General features: G+C 43.2%; 1 protein-coding gene and 1 long non-coding RNA gene across 2 annotated transcripts in view; one reads left to right on the top strand and one right to left on the bottom strand.

The window, feature by feature from the left end:
• bahcc1b (BAH domain and coiled-coil containing 1b) overlaps positions 1-9,513 on the top strand; it is a 52,417-nt gene extending 42,904 nt beyond the window's left edge. The window contains exons 19-28 of the mRNA XM_040135272.1: positions 256-500; positions 2,667-2,841; positions 3,064-3,181; positions 3,741-3,816; positions 3,951-4,059; positions 4,149-4,265; positions 4,377-4,514; positions 4,886-6,321; positions 7,365-7,601; positions 8,143-9,513. Of these exons, the coding sequence (XP_039991206.1) occupies positions 256-500; positions 2,667-2,841; positions 3,064-3,181; positions 3,741-3,816; positions 3,951-4,059; positions 4,149-4,265; positions 4,377-4,514; positions 4,886-6,321; positions 7,365-7,601; positions 8,143-8,352 (2,861 nt within the window). The 3' untranslated portion in view covers positions 8,353-9,513. The remainder of the gene's footprint in view (positions 1-255; positions 501-2,666; positions 2,842-3,063; positions 3,182-3,740; positions 3,817-3,950; positions 4,060-4,148; positions 4,266-4,376; positions 4,515-4,885; positions 6,322-7,364; positions 7,602-8,142) is intronic.
• Positions 380-19,496, bottom strand: LOC120794315. Its single transcript, XR_005708114.1, has 4 exons — positions 19,370-19,496; positions 10,059-10,211; positions 2,568-2,748; positions 380-489 (listed from the first exon to the last, which is right to left on the bottom strand). It is a non-coding gene; the product is annotated as an uncharacterized LOC120794315 (long non-coding RNA).
• Positions 19,497-21,116: the final 1,620 nt, after the last annotated feature.

Here is a 21,116-nt window from a genome sequence, read left to right on the forward strand (position 1 = left end):
TTGAATTTAAACACGAGGTGGATAATGTATTCCCTGAGAAATAAATCTTTATTGATGTCGATGTGATGGTCAAGCAACTAGATGTAGTCTTAATTTAACAATCTAATATGCTCAGAAAATTGTATCAGATAACTGTTATGTGGCATCAATAACCAGGTAAAGACAAAAATCTACATTTCTAACCATATATTAAACTAATATCAGATGTTGATTTTTTTTATGGTCTAATTTCCATTATTTCCCCTTCAACCTCAGGCATGGGGGGGCTGCCTAGTACAGATCAGAGGAGAGCACCCAGAAGGCCAAGCCTTGCCAACACAGACGGGAGACGTCCAGATCACCAGGGGACTAAAAGAGCATCTCTGCCCAGCTGGGTTGTGTCATCAGTGGGCTGCAGCTTTGGGGACAGCCGGGGGAGCCATGGAGCTCTCACAGAGGGAAGCAGAACCAGCAAGGAAGCCACAAAGAAGACCTCAGCGGAACAGCGCACTGTGGGGAAGGTGAGGCATTACAGTAGTCAGGCATTACCAGTGTTGGGAGGTGACATGTAACATTATAGTGACACAGCAGTATTTTGCTTTTGACAGTGACAGCCATTCAACCAAGCAAGTTACTCCCAGACAGCAGTGATTTATGGCAGTCCTCTATCAACCCTATGTTACGCCCTCAAAATCGGCACTTAAATCTTGCATTTCCTCCACAACTCCTTCACCTGTGAACTTATGTGTGAATTATCAGGGGAACTAGACAGCATTGAAATACAGTGTTTCTGTCCCCCTTGAAGCCTTGATTAAGTTTTTTAAAACCTTGTACAATTTACTGAGTATGATAACCTTTGATTGAGTTTATTAGTTGCTTCTGTGCTGTGAGGTTAAAAAAACATGCACAGAAAATATTCTGCCCGATAGAGCTTCAGTTTAAGAAAACTGATCATATTTGAAGTGGATATCACAGCCAGGAAGGTGTACAACTAAATGCTCTTCTAAAGTTCAACTTCCATTTTTAGTAGACAGGATCTATGTTCTTTGCAGATATTTTCTTTCCCCTCCTCACTCTCACAGAAGTGCATGGGAAGGGGAATTGAGAAGGAAAAGGTGAGATGCAGCTGCAAATTTTACAGGTGTGACAGGAATGTTTGTATAATGAATATGACAATAAATTACTGCTGTCACAGAGTTGTGAGCAAGGTAATTACATTACTTTTAAAATGAGTTAACGAGCAAATAGGGACATGCAGGTTTTTGTGTAACGAAACCTACAGTAGTCAGGAGAGGGGTTAGGTTCAGACAGTGGCTGACTGGAAATGTAAGTAAAAGAGGAAAGGTGACTCAGAGAAGGTCACTCCCTTTGGCCTTCTGCTGCCTGCAACCAAAGGCTGAAAATGTGAGAAGCAGGGAGGAATTTGGAAAAGCCCTTCCCTCAAGTTCAGTCCTTCCTTGTTGAAGTTAGCCACACCCTGCCAAGAAGTTGGAAATCCTGTAGATTAATACTGTTCAATACCTACCAATAACTTCTGCTCCCTGAAAGAGAGATGCGTAGCATCAGCTGTAAACCTGTCACTTTTTCAAATATACCATTGGCTCTTGTTATAGGTGTGTGTTTGCATGCGTGCCTGCTGTGCTAACACAGCATTGGGCCCGTTGTATTCGTGCAGGCAGCCGTTGGCGAGACACCCGCATTCATTTTAATGAGAAATGCCCCAAGGTTGCTTTAGTCTTTGAGTCATCGTGAGGGAATGTCCAAAAACACATAACTCCAAACCAAACAGAGAAGTATAAAGATAATCATTGGCCATAACCTTACACACACCCATGCATTCCAGCACACACACAAACACACACATACACACACATACACACACACACACACACATACACACACACAAACACACCATCAGCACTAAAGGGAAATAATCACCCATGCCCTCTGGTGACGAAACTTCTGTCACTAAAATATATGATCTCCTGATGTGGAAAACTTCAGCAGACAAAACATGCTGACACACACACACACAGACACACACACCCACACACACACACCATCTCCCTTGCATTGAATATTCTGTTTTTTTTCTTTGGAAAGCTTAAATACAAGCAGAAACCTGTTGGGCGAGCTAACTTTCCATCATCAGTCATCAGTCATCTTTGGGTAGACTAGCTTAAACCGGTCTGGAGATGGGTAGTATCTGGTGTGTGTGTGTGTGTGTGTGTGTTTGTGTGTGTGTGTGTGTGTGTGTGTGTGTGTGTGTGTGTGTGTGTGTGTGTGTGTGTGTGTGTGTGTGCGTGTGAAGTGAGAATGTAAATTAGGGTTCGAGCTTCTCTATTAGCAGGTGTCCTCCCTGCTGAAGTGTCCTTGAGCAATACGCTAAAGTCCTGCCAGGTCAAGAGCTGCAGTTATTAGTGACTGTGACCTCTGACCTTCGAGTGCATGATGGCAGCTAAGAAAAAAAATACCACAGGCTTAATAGAAGTATCACATTATAGGAGGTGTTGGCGCCTGGGGTTGCTTTTCTTTGCTGGATTTACCACATCAGTCACATTACACTGGAAAAGACTTGATTCATTCACCTGCAGATCCTGTTTACTGTTGATTGATTTGGACATATAATGAAGGGATGCCATATCCTGCTTTCTGCCCACTGATGTCACATCCTGTTTCCTGTCCAGGCCAAGGGCCACGCGGTGAGCCGACTCCTGCAGAGCTTTGCAGCTGATGACGGCTTTCGCTTGGATGAGGAAAGCAGCTTCTCTGAGGGAGAGGAGGAGGAGGAAGAGGAAGAGGAGGAGTTAAAGGAGAAGAAGTCAATCCACCTTCCTCCAAACATGCCTTGCAGAATACCCGGTAGGCATAAACAGTGACACATCATTTATAATTACACACACACATGCAGGTTTTAAAAGCAAGTCTGATCCTTTTCACACATACACACGCACCTCTTTCTCTGCCTCTTTGTCCCTCCTCCTCACTTCACATAGCAATTATTCAACACAATCACAAATTATCTATATCTCACCCATTATCCTCTCCATCCATCCATCTTTCCACCACACCCTCTCTCCACAGCTCTGCCAAACTGTGTGCTGAGCAAAGAGATGTTGGTGGACGGACTGAAGATCTTGATCTCCAAGGAAGATGAGTTGCTGTATGCCGCCTGTGTCCAAACTCTGGACCTGCCTGATATGTAAGACCCTGCTTCCCTGCTGTTCCTTTCACAAATGCAAAACCTATAAAACAGCACAGGGGTTTCCAGTACTGCTGTTTTGTAGCAGAAGTTGGCCACCTCACTAAGGGGCTATTTCACACAGCAAATGTCATATATGACCATTGTTTAGGCTGTCATCTATTAATCACAAAATCAGACATATCAATCTTGATAGCTCACCAGCTCTGGGAGTTTAGTACTAAAAGACATTTTGCAACAAGACTCTAGTGTGATTTACGAAAGAGTTGAAAACTTAGCTTAGTGCTAGTAGCAGCTAGCAGCTCTGAGAATCTCGACAAACAAGAAGTCTAGAAGACTACAAAGCCAAGACAAACAGCAGTGGCAGCCAACACAGCTGTCTGTAAAGTAACTAAGCGCTCATGACAAAAACCCTATTTTAAGACAACTTTCAAATCTAACAACATTTCAAGGTTGTTAGATTAAATATAAAATTATATCTTAAAAATTAAAATGACGGTTTGGTTTTGAAGGAATTTCATTTTTCATAAATTTCTCTTTTTTTTTTTTTTTTTTTTAGATTCAGTGTTGTCATTGAAGGGGAACGAGGGAATCGCCCCAGGATCTACTCATTGGAGCAACTACTACAGGAAGCAGTGAGTTTCAGTCTGGAGGCTCCATAGCCTCTATTACATTCAGCAGTTTTGTGGGTAGCTCTGCAGTGCTGGTTAGTTTGAACGTAAACTCCACATGCGTCGCACAGTTTATTTTGTAATCAATTTTGTTCCAGGTGTTAGACGTGCGGCCCCAGACTGAGGCCATCCTGACTCCAGGGACGAGAGTTTGTGCCTACTGGAGTGAACGCTCTCGCTGTCTTTACCCTGGATATGTCCACCGAGGTGAGTGACATGCACCAACCACCTCACTCTGTGTCATACCCTCACACATTTGCAGCAACTCATGTCCTCCATTCTGTGTTGTGCTTTAGGAGGTCCAGGTGAGGCTGAGAAGGAGGGCAGTGTGATGGTTGAGTTTGATGATGGAGACAGAGGAAGGATCTCCCTCGCAAACATCAGACTTCTGCCTCCCGGATACCAAATCCGCTGTGAGTATGGCTTTGTGGAGAGAGATTGTGGGGGGGGGGGTAGTACTGCATACTAAAGAAAGGAATATATTAATAAATGAATGCCATCATTAAATAACTCTTCTCTGTCAGGTGCGGAACCCTCTCCAGCACTTCTGATCTCCCCTGGTCGCCGCGGTCGCCGAGGCTCCACCCAGGAGAAGAAAGACACACCCACAGAGAAAACAGCCAATGAGGAGCCAGCAGGGAGGCCTCAGGAGAAAAGACCAGGTGAGGGAGAAGACATAACGTTTTGTAAAGATTTGTGATGGTCATTTTAAATCAACTATTACGCTTTAGTTTATTGACTATAAGAAAGATTGGCTATCTCTTAGCTAAGATAGTCTGAGGAATCCACTCAGGAATGAACATCACTCAGACACCAAAGCACACAAACTCAGGGCGACTATTAATAGAGACAGGTTTACCAGGTTTGTTGCAGTTTGAGTAATGTATATGTCAAAATGTACCTGGCCAGGTGAAGATCAAGGAGATAAAGATGTTAAGTTTTGCTAAAGTTCTTAGTTCCACAATTAATCTCACTATATTCTTGTCGGTTCATATCGATTATAACTCCTCTCTGTTGCTGGTTCCTTTTGCAGTTGGCAGACCGAAGAAAATCCACTCAGTGGCTAAGACTGCCAGCACACCGACATCAGTAACAGACACTGTAACCAAAGGCACCACCTCCTTGTTGAATTGGTCTGTGCCCAGGAAGAGACCGCCGGTTGACTTCTTCCTATTCAATGGGACATCGCGTAAGACCCAGAGGAGGATACGAGAGCGAGACTTGGGTTTGTTTCATCGGCCTGCCTCCCACCCTCTTGCACCCCCAACCCCTGTCAAAGGTATCTTTGGTTCTCCCTTTGTAGTTGACTCATTCAGTAGCATCGCCAATGGCTACTCTACCTTTGGAAGTGGTGGAAACTCTGGAGCCAGTCGACCGGTGAATACAGTTGCTTCCATGGGGCTCCGGGACTCCTTATCCTCCTCTTGCTCGTCAGCTGTCACCATGGCAATGGCAGCTGGGAGCAGGAAGCTAGTGAGTGAACGGGAAAGGAAACAGTTCTTAGTGAAACTTGACCATGAAGGAGTGACCTCTCCCAAAACAAAGAACAGCAAGGCCCTGCTTCGACTTGGAGGGAGCGGAGGGAGAGGAGGAGCAGGAGCACCACTGCGATACATCCACCCATCCTTGTTGGTGAAGGACGGCAAGAAGGGAGGAGGGGAAAGAGATGGTGCTGGGGCCCGGTCTGAGGCTCTTCTAAAGGGTGCTCCACCTCTAAGAAAGGATCTTCTGTCTACTGGTCTTGGGGTCCAAGGTGGGGATTACAGTTTGGACTACCCGAGTGACTGCCCCAGCTCCTACTCTGAGCTGGATGAGGATGATGAGGATGATGGTCAAGATGCTGAAGCACGTAGAAGAAGTGCAGCAGTTACACCCCACCGGGGAGGGCGTTTTCTCTCTCGTCTTTCTGTCTGCTTCTCCTCATCTTCCTCCTCCTCTTCCTCCTCCGGCTCCATCTCTTCCTCGTCCCTCTGCTCCTCAGACAATGATTCCTCCTACTCTTCTGATGAAGAGTCCTCCTCTGTGCTGCTGCGCCGTGCACTCCTCCAGCAGGACAAACACAAGCACAGGCAGAACATGACATCTGATCTCCTAAACCCTGACCCTACCACCTCTAACTCCTCTCCCACTGCTTCAGCCCCAGCTCACGGCTATGTGGCCAAAGCCAGCATGGCCGTCTCACGGTCAAAGGTGAGGGCTGACAGAGCAGAAGACAGAAAGGAGTTCATGTCAAAAGGAAATATGGTGTCTAACAGTAGCACAGCTAAGACCCAGCTAAAGAGGAAAGAAGTTGTTCCTAACAGCCACCATCAGAGCCAAAGCAGTCCTGTAAACCAGCTGCCAAAACCTGCCTCCAAGGACCCGTCTACAGCTAAGAGGCAGAGGATGTCTTCGCCTGAGCCTCTGCCCAACATGGCTCCCCTGCTGCCTGGACGCCAGCTGTGGAAATGGTCTGGCAACCCCACACAGGTAAAACCATTTGCGTTGTATTTTACTGTGTTCTTTTTCCGTATCCACGATGTTGTTGAAGAGATGGCTATTGTTGAATAATCTCTGAATTGTTTGTTTTTCCAAGATCTCTTTTTTTGCTAATCTTTCTTCTTTTTGTCAATGTTCCACAGAAGTTGTGATTTCTCATTCCTAAATCCCATTAAATCAAAATCCTGAATTAATCAGACAGTGTTTTCTCATGATCATGAACTTTGATTATCTTGGTTGCAAAATGGTTGTCTTGGGTTATCAGGAACCTACTTAAACTCACGATTTAAGTAGTTTACTGATTGATCATATTTGATCATTGCATTTTCTGCTGTGTAACACGATTACATACAGTAAATGCAACGATCAAATATGATCTCTCTTGGGACTGCTTATTCTGCTTCAGACTCTGCACACATTGGCAACAATATCAGGCTTACTCGGTGTGGTTAATCTTTGAATTTGTTATTCTGATTATTAAGTCATGATCCTGAGATAACAGAACAGTTTCAGAAACCTCTGCCACTCTCAGCCTCCATTCTGCCAAACTGTTTGCTTTGTAAACTTGACTGCATCTGTCGACTGAGGTGTTCAACATTTTGGTGTGTACATGCCCCTACAAATCAAAAGATAAAGCTGAAATGTAGGTGTGTTACCCGGATTATGGTTACTGTGATCATAACTTGTAGGTGAGTTTCAATGGCAGTGCCTTATCAGGTTAAAAGTGAATTATTGGTGTGCTTGTAAACACACTCCTGTAACTCTATAGCATCACTGTTAGGCACCCCCCCCCCCCAAAAAAAAAAAAAAAACACTACTCCAACTAAAAGCATAAAGTTAGCCTACCGTATTTATTGGCTAAAAGCTATTTGGATTGGGAAAGCATATTAAATCTTATTATATTTTGGTGGACTGGGTTTAGCAAAACAAACAAAAACCCAAATTACTTTCTGAAATGAGGCTGGTGGGGAAATAAGCCTTACACACTGAATAAATTGACTGAGGGAGCTGTTTTTATTCTCTTTCCCCAACAGAGGAGAGGTCTGAAGGGTAAAGCCCGCAAGCTTTTCTACAAGGCCATTGTGCGGGGCAAGGAGACGGTGCGTGTCGGGGACTGTGCTGTGTTCCTATCACCTGGCCGGCCACAGCTGCCCTACGTGGGCAGAGTGGAGAGCCTCTGGGAGTCATGGAGCTCCAGTATGGTGGTCAGGGTCAAGTGGTTCTACCACCCAGAGGAGACTTGCCTGGGGAAGCGACACTGTGACGGCAAGGTAAAGACCAGGGTGGTCAAGTAGAATTTCTAAAACAGGAATGGTCAAAGTAACAGATAGTCTGTGACATTTTCATATAAATATATAACCACTGTGCTTCTTTTTATTCCCTATGGTACTTCCTCTTAGTTCATGAAACTGGTGTGATTTGCAGTTCTAAATACTCAGTTTAGGGTCATCCCCAGGAAAGATCTCTGCTGCAAAGAAAGTCATGCTTTTTACATTTCTGGCAATGGCAATACTGGTTAGTTTGGAATAAACAGAAAAAGAGCTGGGTAGTTAGCACAAATATTAACATCCAACATGGCTGAGCAAACATAAAAGATCACCACTTGCAGAAACTCAAACTTCATCATGAGAAAACCCACTGTAAAGCACGTTTGTGCGGGAGGGAAAACAGCACCAAAGAAATACCAAACAAAAACACAATAATCTTCCCGCTTACCAATTTTCTTGAGAAAGCAATTGTAAATTCAACATTTTGATTGTCGGGTATATTATCTTGCTGAGTTATCAACCATTCTTCCTGTCTCTACCCTAGAATGCCTTGTATCAGTCGAGCCACGAGGATGAGAATGACGTGCAGACCATCTCCCATCGCTGCCAGGTGGTCAGCAGGGCCGAGTATGATCACCTGATGCGTGAACGCAAGCCGGGCAACATAGCGAATGACCTGTTCTACCTGGCCGGAACCTATGAACCAACCACGGGCCAGCTGATCAGCGCAGACGGCATGGCCATTGTGTCCTAGCACCACCAGCTAGAAAGAAATCTAAATATTGACCCGAACTCTGGAGTTGACTGCCTCCTGGATGGTCCTTCAGAGTAGAGCAGGGGACAGAGGGAAACCAAGACAAGAGTTTTGGCTCTGCGCATTGATCTGTCCCTTGTAAGAGAAGGAGCTAGCCCACTGGATCAAGCCCAGCAGTACTGGCACTTAAGAGGAGTTCGGTTTGTTCTGGGGAAGTCTGATCCATGTCAGATATAACCTCTTTATCAGATGTGGACTGAGGCTCCTTGTCGCAGCTTGTCTGCAACCCTTCTCTGTGGCTGAAATAACAGAGTATCTCGCAACTGCAACAAGATTACTGCAACAAAAGAACAGGAACCATGGACATGAGCACTTTGGAGCACAGTAGCTTGGATATGCTGTGGAGGGAGGGTGGCAGACTTGGCTTTCTGAAACAAAGACAGACTCAGAGAGTGGGCAAGACTGTATGGTAAGCGGAGACTTACTGTAAACCACACTGGTTTGGAAGGTTTTAATGGTCTTATACTGGTAGTTTGATCATGACAACACGATTGGGAGATCCCCAACAGGACCAAAAAACACTGTAGTTTGGACTTGAGTGTAAATGCGTGTGTGTGTGCAGTAGAGTGGCTGAAATGACCCTGTCCGGCATTTAATGAGCTCTAAGTAAATAGTGCTTTAGCGTGTGTGTGTGTGTGTGTGTGTGTGTGTGTGTGTGTGTGTGTGTGTGTGTGTGTGTGTGTGTGTGTGTGTGTGGTCATGCACGTGTACACCTGTGCTCATCAAGCAAAGATGACGTCATGACACACTGTCGGTATGTTTGCAACACTCTGAAAATAATCTATCCAGTACTTAACTTGCAGTTTTCAGTCTTAGCGACGGAAACACACAACGATTTTTTTCTCCTGTCAAGCCATACACGTCAATACCTCTCTCTCGTATCCTTCTATTCAGGTGCGAAGACACATGTACAGGTAGTTGGATTGTTTATTTGAACTGTGCGTGCATGTTGGTGTGTGTGCATATGTGTGCCTGGGTGAGCGTGTGTGCTTTGTACAGCATTATGTATAAAATAACATGTTGTAAATAGTATACATATATATTTGTTCTTTTTTTGTTCTTGTTTTCTTTTGCAGAGAAGATTATTTTATTTAGATGTTTTTAGGGTGTCTGTGGGTGGGTTGGGGGGGGGGGGGGGCTGGCAGAGGGAGGAGGTTGGGTTGAGTTTCCTTCTCCCTCAATGCACTGAACAGAATTGGAGGCTTGGACTTGTACAACTGATGTGAAGACTTTGATGTTGTAAGCCCTGCTTTAGGGATGAATAAGTAGAAAGGGTGTTTGGGAAATGTTGTTTTTATAAGGAAATCAGAAAAAGGCTCTTTTTAAACATGTGTCCAAAATCTCTTTTTTTCTTTTTATTTTGCTCTGTTGGGTTAAGAATGTGCATTTCCTGTTGGGAGCTTTTTTCACAAATACTGGAAAAGAAACTGAGTTTCTGCTGTTCTCTGATCCTAAAAGAATCTAGTTCTTCTTTATCTATTTTAGCTTGTATTCCTATATAAAATGTAGATATTTATCTGACATCAAAAGGAAACATACCAAAGCACCTGTGAGTTTACGCTTCACCGCATTAGAAGAAAACAATTTTATGAAAAAGACAAAAAAAGACGTTCAATCAAATCTGAATCCGGGACCCCTGCAATCACCGAGGTATTTGAAGTAGAGTTCCTCTCGTTGTCTGATCGTGTTCACCCAGCGTTGCTATGACAGCCTCTGAGAAACGTTGCAGCAACATTGTCTGCATGCTGCCCAGCTGATGCACTTGAGGTCTCTATGGCAACCAGAATGGCATCACGTGACTGTGAAGGACAATCAGAGCCAATCAATGGGACAATGGTGAGAGACAAAAAAAAAAAGCAAGATAAGGATCAAATCACAAATTATGCTTCTTGTCACTTTTATTCCTGCTTTGCCAAAAATGTCTGTGTGTGTGTGTGTGTGTGTGTGTGTGTGTGTGTGTTTTATGTTTGCTTGTTTTCCTTGTTTACCATTGTCTTACTGTTTATGCAAGCCTGTGATGACTGTTTGTTGTCAGTGTATAGGATGTACAGGGGGGAAGAACATGAATGCCTTTTTCTTTTTTAGTACATTGACTGACTTTTAACAACTATGTTGCTGTTACACTGCAAAGCAAAAGCTTTAAAAGGAATCTAATGTGAAACTCAATTTTGGAATATTACTTTTATGGGTCTTTAATTGAATTATTTTTTAAAAGCTGTATTTTCTTTAAGAAACACTGGATTCAGTTCTAACCATCACCTTTTAACAGAAACGACATTGTGTTTTTTTTTTTTTTTTTAGACCCACTGGAACCTGCTTTGTATGGTTGAGATAGCCTACTAAAATATATTATGTAATTTCAGTCATTCTTTGGAAATATGACTTAAATATTTCCTCATGTACAAAAAGAAAAAAATTATTTATCTTAATTTTATTGCCTTTTTGTGTTTCATTAAAAAAAAGATTCTTACAAAATAAAACATCATGATTGTTTTTTCTTTCCTTCCCTGCTGGGTGTGAGTCTTCTGAATACTGCCTTGTGTTCATCAATGCTGATCATTTGTCTGCTGTAAGAAAACGGACCACAGAAGAAAGCGCGGAAAAAATGAGAAGGGCGGTAAAAAAAAAAAAAAGACAAACATGCTAGGAGAAAGCAATTTGAAACTGTAGCTGTAGCCGATAGAGGGGGAAGAATGGGGATAGAAGGGGAAACTGTATCTAGCAGTGTTTCATGAGAGACGACGGGCAGGATAAAGTCTCCCCGGGCTGTACAGGTGGGTCAGGTATTCAGAATAATAAAAACAGAACACGACAGTTAAAAGAACAAAGCAAGGGTATCGGCTTTCAGCCTGCAAATATTTCAGATCCTCATTCTTTGCATATGTATGTATGGATACATGTGTGTGAATACATAAATGCACCTAACGTGCTCATCAGACAAAGCATGCTAAGCCTGTGTATACGCTGATATAAATCCACGCTGTGTGAAGGCATTCCTGTACTTCCACGAGTTTACTGCTTGCCTGTGTGTGTGTGTGTGTGTGTGTGTGTGTGTGTGTGTGTGTGTGTGTAATGCGAGAGCTGGGAAGAACAGTTGAGATTATCCCCTGCAGGGTGTGGAGTTTCTCGGACAAAGTGCGCAAATTTACTGCATTTTATTTGAGACTTCCTGTGACATTCACACCTTTTTATCACACTGTAACCAGAGCCTATGTGGCGCAGCTTATTGCAACATTGAAGCCTGGATGGAGGATTTACCTTTGACCTCAAATTATAGTCTGGCTGCCTCGTGGCAGCGCGCGAAGAAAACTTGAGCACATTGTTGCCTTGAACGTCAGCCGTAAACTTTATTTTAGTCTGTGCTGTATTTTTTTTAATGTCAGCCCCTCCTTTGCTTTTTTCCCCTTTTTCTTCTCGGACAGCTCCCTGCTCTACTTGTCAATACAGGAAAAGTTGACTCACCTTTTTTTTTTTTTTGAATAACTTTGCTAATGGTCCTTGGCCATTTTGAAATCACACACACACAAACACATTCAAGTACAGGCCCTTTGTACAGTGGTATGTGTGTGTGTGTGTGTTTGCTCTCCTTTTGTTTTCTGTGTTTAGCTGTTTCGGCAGTTTAACTTGTTATTACAAAGATATGAAAACCGTATGCCTGCCAGGCTGACCCCACACGCATACACACACACACACACACACACACACACACACACACACACACACACACACACACACACACACACACACACATGCACCCATTCTGCTCAATGTTGGGCTTTTACATCCTCCTCATCGGCTCCTCAATCAACCAACGCCTTCAAAACACACAGACATTAAGTGCAGTCTTTGACTCCTTATCAGCAGGTTTGCATTGGGCTTATCTGGTTGACATTGTTAAACTACTTTACCCAGAATGCTGCGGGAGATAGGGGCACAATGGGAGGCTGGGGGTGCCCTCTGGGTTAATGAGAGAGGGCTTTCACGTCGTAAGAGCAAACATGCCGCAAGCTGATTTGTGTGTGTGTGTGTGTGTGTGTGTGTGTGTGTGTGTGTGTGTGTGTGTGTGTGTGTGTGTGTGTGTGTGTGTGTGTGTGTGTGTAAAGGGTCAAGGTGTCACAGAGAGGTGTGACAGTTTCTTTTATTTTTTATTTCTCCCGGTGGGGGCTGGTGGACGGGAGCAGAGACAACACATCTGAAAGTGTGTCACTCGCCAACAGGAGTCCAGAGGCTATCCATCGTGCCCGGCTCTGTCAGTGAGAAGGCATGTGTATGTTATTATGTGCTTCTACTTGCACAAGTGTGTCTGTCTGTTTTCTACTTTATTACACGGATATGGAAGAGCAATGGAGTAAACAAGAGGGGGTGAGCAGTAAAACAATAAAAATTGGTGAATTGCAAAAGGACTTGAAAGGGTGTGTGTGTGTGTGTGAGAGAGAGAGAGAGAGAGAGAGAGAGAGAGAGAGAGAGTTGGAGGGGCTCCAATCCAGAGAAAGCCCTCCATTTAGATATAGCCTGAGCATGTCACTGAGGTGAATGAATGGCTGTCAGCTGCACCGGGATGCTGCATGTGTGCGTGCAGATAGTTTGTATGTGTGTGTTTGTGTGTGTGTGCGCATGTATGTATGTGTGTGCGTGTGCTCGGGTATATTCAGGTCACTGAGAGTGAGAGTAAAGAGATCAGCAGCCCTCTCTGCATCACCTCATCCATCGTTCATATGAGCCTTCGTGAGCTCGTCACCAGTATCCATCTTAATATGTGTGTGTGTGTGTGTGTGTGTGTGAGTGCACGCGTGTGTGACATTGTAGATATCCGTATAGCCAATCTGACTCATTGGTAGTTGTGCAATGTATTCTGTGGCAACAGATGGTAGGCTTACATAAATGATGGATTCTTGGCAGTGTGAAAGGCATGTCCATGTTCGCCTACATTACAACATCAACAAACCTTCACTGTTCTTTCTCTTCCCCCCAATTTTACGACTTGTTTGACTTCCTGGCCCATTTCACTGACTATTTAAAGATAAAAATAGATGATCTACTCTTTTATTTTCCCACTGATAACAGGCCATATGTAGATGTTAGGGTGATATTTTCATATCTTCAACATGCCTAAGACATTAGTAAAATTCAGGATTTGGAGTCCTCAAAGAGCCGAGGCCTGTTTTTACACTTGCTGTTGTACATCAGTAAAATCTGTAGAAGAGTTTAGGCTTTTGAAAAAAATGTAAATAACAGTCATTTCATTTGTTTATTATATAAAATTAATATTTAGTTATTTCCATTTCAACCACATTCACAGGTTTTATTTTGACACTAAGATGTGTTTTTCTATTTTGAAGGTATGTCTTTGTGTCTTTAATTTCACTAATTTACATTAAAAAAAATTATCAGAATTTTATTTGTGTTTTCACCAAATATAGATGCTTTGTAGATAATTAAACCCCTTGAAATCTAATTACCTAGTAATTTATTTTTCATATAAATGAAACAGGAAAATGAATTCATCCACAGAGAAAAACAATTAAAAATTAACATAAATATTAGCTGATTTGAGAATATTAATCTAAAAAAATGTATGTCAAAATAAAAGTCTTTGTAGTTCCAAACTTGTTGTACATAAAGCATATATTATTCCATTACTCATGTTGTTCTTTACCTTATGATGAAAGAAAATTTTGCAAAAAGACTAAAAAGAAGAGAAAGAAGAGAGAAGCTCAACAGTGAAGAGGAGAAAGGGATAAAGAGGAGTAGGGGGGCAAAGGAAGAGCAGACGATGAGGAGTGTGTTATAGCTGGTATGCTGCCCCGGGGCCATCTAGGGTCAAACTCCCTCTAATAACCTCCTGATCCAAAAGATTTTAACACGAAACTGCAGAAAATCCACCATGATGATTTCCTCTCCTTAATGCAGGCAAGGCAGACTCCACAAACACACACACACACACACACACACACACACACACACACACACACACACATCAGGCTGTACATTACACAGAGCAGTTCTGGTGGTTACCGCCGATGCTAGTATTTGATATTTGGAATAGCAGGGGAGTCTCGGCCAACTTGAGGCTGCCTGCCCCGACAGTCCGAATAGGTCAAACATCCTGTAAAGTCTTAGTGGACACAGCAACCCGAGCCGCAGACACCTGATAACTGCTGTGTGGGAATGTGTGTGTGTGATATTTATGATAGGATCCGGGTGCAGGTTGTAATTTATATGTGTCTGTGCGTATGAGAGCGAAAGAGACGACACTTGATTGCCAAGCTTGCCAACTCTAACCCAGCGACAGGAGGAGAAAAGGTATGTACAGTATTTTTATATGAATATATATAAACAACCGGTGCAAACACACCCACACCCACACCCACACCCACACACACACACACACCCCGAACAGCATTTCTTCTCTGTGTTGTCAGCCTCACTGCGCGGGTCATCAAAGTACCTCTTCCTGTACACCCATCTGGATGTAACACGCACAGTAAATTAACGTGAAACTTGTGTGACAGTGTTTGAGGATTTATCTCCTCACATGCTTCCATTGCCACTTTATATGTGAATTGATGCAACGTTCGCGATGTTAACGGGCAGTCAGTCAGGTAGCATTTTCTTACATTTCAGATTTTCTCAAACATATTCCATATGTTTCTCTAATTTTCCAAGGACACTTGTCTCAGCTGCTTCTTCACTGTTCACCTTCTTCTACAGCACAAGTAGACAAGCTATCCAGGCTATCAAAAATTAGTCTGCCAAGGCCTTCGACTGTCTCTCTTGGTCATGGGACCCCCACCTTGTAGGCTGTAGCAACCCCTCAAGAGTCTACCTTTCTCCCTGTTTACGGTCTCTCTGGCCGGCTAAGCTAACCATCTCTTATATTTTGCTATAAATATAGCTATATTGAGGCATAGTGCAGACAGTGCAGCCGTATCAGTCTTCTCATCCAACTCACAGCAAGAGAGCAAATATGTGTATTTTTAAATATGTCGAATTATTCTTGTAAACACTTAACTGATATTAACGGCTCGGGATGCATCTCACTTTTCAGAATATTTAGCGTATATTTTTCTTTTTTTTTCTTTTTCCTTTTGTTATTTGTTTTATTTACCCATACATAACTGAAAACCAAACGTTGCCCTATTCTCACCACTCTATATTTACCTGTCCGCACCATGCCATTTGGGAATTTACCCCCTGTCTGTGTTTCCTGCACAAAACACAGACACAGGGGCTAAATTCCTAATATTACTGATTTGCAGTGAGCTTCCTCTTTCCAAATGGTTCTCTGTGCTGAGTAGCTGGATGAGCTTCCTGTGTTTCACCAAAAATTCAATCAAAGCTCTTAATCACAACTGTAGACCCAGATGGGGAAAAAAACATATTTTTAGTAACCATGGTGATAAATGGCAGGAAAATGAATTAACAATTTAGAAAATAATCGGTAAACATCATAGCGATTTCTCCACTGAAAGTAGCCACAGTAGACCCTTTTCACATCTTAAAAACACACATTGATGATATGAACCTATGCAAGACACACAAAGAGGAAATGGTAATATCATACAAAGACAACTGCCGTTGTACAGTGTCTGCTTCATGTTCTCTGTCTAAACTTCTCTGCTTGTTGTCCCTAAAGCTAAAAGCTGCTCCGCTTGGTCTGTATGACTGACAATTCATCAAATGACAGCGATCCTGAGAGATTAAGACACCAAGCTTAGTGAGCAGAGCTGAACCAACACACCAGGAATGTACAGTACAAAATCAATGCAAAGTTAAGCTTCATATCTATCAGGCAACAGAAAACAAGATGGGGGTGGGGGAAATCCTGGTTATATGTTGGTCTTTTGTGGGCCACATTGACTCAGCAAAGTGTGTGTGTGTGTGCGTGTGTGTATGTGTGTGTGTGTGTGTGTGTGTGTGTGTGTGTTTGCATGAGAAAGGGAGTCAGAGGAAGAAGTGGGGGATTATGTGTGGATTACGTGTAGTGTGTGTGAGAGGAAGCAGTTTGGAGAATTTGTGGCTGTGTTCTTGTGGTAGTGAAAGCGCAGGATAGGTGTGTGAGCCAGGCTGCAGATTTTGGGATCAAGAATCGTGTGTATGATTCCTGTGTGTTTGTGTGTATGTGTGCGCGCGTGCGGGGGTGTTTGTGTGTGCGTGCGTGTGCCCCTAGCAGCTGTTTGCCATGCCCAGAGTGGTCTTGGCTGTGCTTCTTTACTGTAACTGCTCCCATATGATGGTACAGCCTGGCACAGTGAGAGCACTATCCTCAGGTGCCAGGGGTCTCTGTGTGTCTGTGTGTGTGTGTGTGTGTGTGTGTGTGTGTGTGTGTGTGTGTGTGTGTGTGTCTGTGTGTGTGTGTGTGTGTGTGTGTGTGTGTGTGTGTCTGTATGTCTGTCATAGGCTGCTTTTGGGGACAAATTTCAGACCGAATACCAGTAAACTGGGGACAGCTTGTCCAATTGGGGGCAAGAGCTGTGTCCCAAATTGCGAAATAGCTGATTTTTGTGTCAGTGTTTAAGGTTAGGATAAGTCTCCAGGAAATGAAATGAAGTCTATGTAATGTCCCCAAAAGTGACCAAGGTCAAAAAGTGTGTGTTTGTGTGTGTGACAGAGAGAGACTGTTTTCAGTATCTGTTTTTTGAGTTAATAAGCAGGTGTTGTGCATTTGTATATATCCGGTTAAGTGAAGGTCTGCACAAGTGTGTGTATGTGTGTGGCTTCCAAAGGGTTGTGAGTGGGCTGTGGTGGTCAGCTAATCAGTTAATCGGGAAAACAATCATTTAATCTATTTACTTTATTTCAGTCACTGTGGACCGTCTAGACAAAATAAGAGAAAGAAAAGATAGAAAAAGAGGCAAGTGTGTGCGTGTGTGCGTGTGTGCCTGTGTGTGTGTGCGTGCGCGTATGCATGTGTCTAAATGTGTGTTGGTGAGCATGTATATGCTAGTACAGCCTTCTCTGCATGCATTCATGTCACGTTTCTGTTGGCTCAAAGAAAACGTTTCATCTATAATCGTCCCTTCATCTTCCACAGAGGTGTGTGTTTGAGTGTGTGTGTGTTTCTGCATAATGTGTCTTTTGGTTCTATAAGTTTGTGTGTCTGTTCAAGTACGGACGCATGTGTGTTGCCTAAACACACACATCAGAGGCCTTAGTCATGGGCTTCGTCTGTGTGTGTGTGTGTGTGTGAGTGATTTGGCGAGTGCGTGCTGATGGCTCTTCACTCTTTCATCTCATCAAGCGTTCATCACTCCTTCCTTCATCAATCACACCATCCGGCAGATAACTCATCATCCGAGGGTCCTGCTTTTAAATGATAAGATCTCTCCGTCCACAGCTGTCTGTACATGCACGTGCACACGCACACAACCACACGTGCACTGGCACACACATACGATGACGTGGAATGTGATCATAGTGAGTTTCGAAGGTATTCTTGCTAACACAGTGGGAGGCCTCCTGCGTGGCACCTACGCATTATTCCCCCCATAACACACACCCTCCAGCTCACTGTTGGTCGCTACTGCAATCACACACACACACACACACACACACACACACACACACAGTTTCCATGGTGATGGATAGGCAGTCATGCAGAATGAGTGCATAGTCCTTTGGGACATCTCCTTTGTCCATCTTTCCATCGCTCCCCTTTAGTGATGACAAGATGTCTCCTCTCTGTCTCGCTTTCCCTTCGGCCTCTGTTCATTATGCATAATGCATGTGTTTCAATTCATAAGCTAAATTTCATCTGGCCCATCCAGTGTGTTGCAGCACAGGCAGTCTTTGTTCCTAAACTCTTTCCTCCAGATTTGCCCACTGTATTGCTCTAAACTCTGTTTCAACAAATGCAACAGAGACTTTAATCCCAGTTGAGCTGGCTCATCCTGTAACCTCGACGGTGTTGCAATAAGTGCAGCTTAATGCGGTTTGAGTAGCAGCTCCTCATTATGACAGACTAAGTGTGGTATGGATGGAAGGAGGGAGGGAGCGAACAGACTGGTTGTTTTGTCAGAGATTGTGAAAAGAGGCCATGATGCTAGAGATGATACCTTCATTTCCTGTGAGTCACCAGTAGGCATGTTGGGGCTTTGCTGGGAAGAACAACTGTCCTCACAACAATATCATCAATCTGGACAACAACTACAATTCTCTTGTCCTCTTCTGGAAGGGTTTGGTAGAAAAACAATGGGTGTCTCATATTGGGATGGAGGTCACACTGTATGAGAATAGAAGTCATGTGACCTCAACCAACTGTCCTTTGAAAGAGAAGAAACCAGTGGCGTATTTCTATGCCTTTTCAAAGTTTCAGTGCACAGCTTGTGCTTAAGTTTGGCCGGAACAGATCTGCTGCTCAAAAGTCAAATCAGCTGTCAGCGCAACTAAAGGCGCTGGCTCTGCCGCAGCTGCACAAAGCTTCCTCTTCTATAACACAACTTGTTCAAACAAAGACATCAAAACTGCATTCCTAATCTTCCCCTTACATTTTTTCTCTGCCACAATAATGCCATAGTGGTCAGCTATTTGTACTAGCTGCTCCTTTTTACAGCCTTTTAAAAAGGCCCCTGTAGGGGCCTGAAGAAAACAACAAGGAAGCCGCCATGTGTTCACCACTGGACACACACTTGAGGCATAAGTTAACCCTCACAGAGAATTTTCCCCCTAACTGCCTAACCAAAATTTACTAATAACTCACTATTAGTCTTCATGTGGCTTGCAGCAGGTAATTACACACTGAAAACCAGCGGACTTGTAAAGCAACCTGCAAACAGAAAACCCCACAAAATCACACAGATGTGTCCCATAGACAGTTGTCCGCAAACAACTGACACTAACCGCATCGCCCAAATACTACAGAAAAAAAATAATAAATGGACACAACCCAAAGGGGAAATGCCACTACAGCCTAATAAGGAAATCTCTATGTACTACGTATAGGGACAGTAACACTTACCTTCTGAATAGCACTCAATAATTCGACATCAGGTCACAAACCAGTGCTACCAGAGCAGAAAAAAAAAAAAACATGGAGCATCTCCCAAAACCAAAAACCCGAGCAAAACCAGAACTGCTCTGGCAAACAAAGCACGCAGCCAAAACCAGCATGCAGCTGGACCGAATCACCTAATCAGCGTGCACAATCAACACCATGCGCCTGCTACTACCTAAGGCACAAACAAACTTTCTAACAAAACAACCTAAATGGATGAGCCCCTATTTGTTATGACCTGGCCCAGGTGGCCACAACAAAAGGAAGGCACTCCACAGGTAACAATTAACAGAGTATTTTATTAAACCAAATTAACCTAAATTAAAATGCCAAATTAAATGTTGACAACATGGAGTGTGTAAATCAGTAAAGTCAGCGGTGTGTGATGTGCATGAGTAAAGGATGTGTGAGGGTGTTGTAAGGTGCAAGGCAAAACGTAAAGATATACTAAGACAAGATAGCCAGAACCAGGATGGTGGGCGCCTATGTATAGGAGCAGAGAGACAGAGAGGTTAGACTGCAGCCAGGACTCATGTAACCTACAACACACTGGGTGCCACAGGTGATCCAGATCACATTCATCCGCTCCCTGCAGAGCAAACAGAGATACAGGGTAGTACCAAATCGAACCCCAAGAGGACCCCAGGTGTCATTACAATGTGCACTGCAAAACATGATGGCTAACACCTTTGTTTGCTCTATTTGGCTGAATGACATGAAAAAGTGATTTAAAAAAAAAGAGAAAACAGTGTGTGCAACCGCTCAACAGGAATAGGACCAAGGATAGCACGACAGCAGAAGTATACTTCTTCAGGTTCATGTTGCTCCCATTGATGCATTATGAGGACTGGATACCATTTTTTCCATTAGGCCAATTATAAACTTTTTTCTCTTCCAAGTTTGCTGTTGCTGCACATGTGCAGTGTCTCATTTTCTGGCCCCACTTGCTCATAGTTTAAATTTAACGTTGCGATAGCATCATCATGGTTTTTTAACATCTATAATTTAAAAAGTAATAACTGACCTTATTAGCTGTTCAAGGTGTTCCATCAACAAATTTAAAGACATCTCTTTTGAAAATGCCATTGTGTAGGTTGCTACGCAGCTCTGTTAGTACACTAGTGGTTGCCCTGCACCGGTGTCATAGCTGTTTTGATATATTTTCTGGACCTATTCTTCACTAAAAACTGACTGGATCTACCATTGTTTTTTTAAATTTTGACTCAACTAAGCTGACCTATAGCCCTGTCCAAAAAACACACTCATCAGTGAAAAAACAGTTATTTCCATGCTGAGGCAAAAGAAGTAACATCATTATATGTGGAAATTAGTGTTGCTTTGGCGATTCATGAGTCTGCTTCTTTTATTCAGAGACATTTGAAGCCACAGAGGCACCACATGCCTCTTACGCATTTGAGTTAGCTGAAGCTGACTCACACCATGGTGATTCTATAACTCTGGGACATTTCATATCCATGGGATATATCTCACATATGTTTTTGACCTTTTTTTCACATCTCAGCAAGTTAGAGAAAATGGCCCCATTATGTATTGTATCACCTGGATAATAAATGATATATAACTCGGAGATGCTATAAAAGCTACATTAGAAAACCATGTTTTTCACTGTGAAACTGTAATCATGACAAACTGATTGCAATGAAATGACTCATTAAATCTTTCCATCAGTTTCATTTGGTAAACATCAGAT

This window comes from Xiphias gladius, chromosome 9 (assembly GCF_016859285.1).
Source record: "Xiphias gladius isolate SHS-SW01 ecotype Sanya breed wild chromosome 9, ASM1685928v1, whole genome shotgun sequence".
NCBI lineage: Eukaryota > Metazoa > Chordata > Actinopteri > Istiophoriformes > Xiphiidae > Xiphias > Xiphias gladius.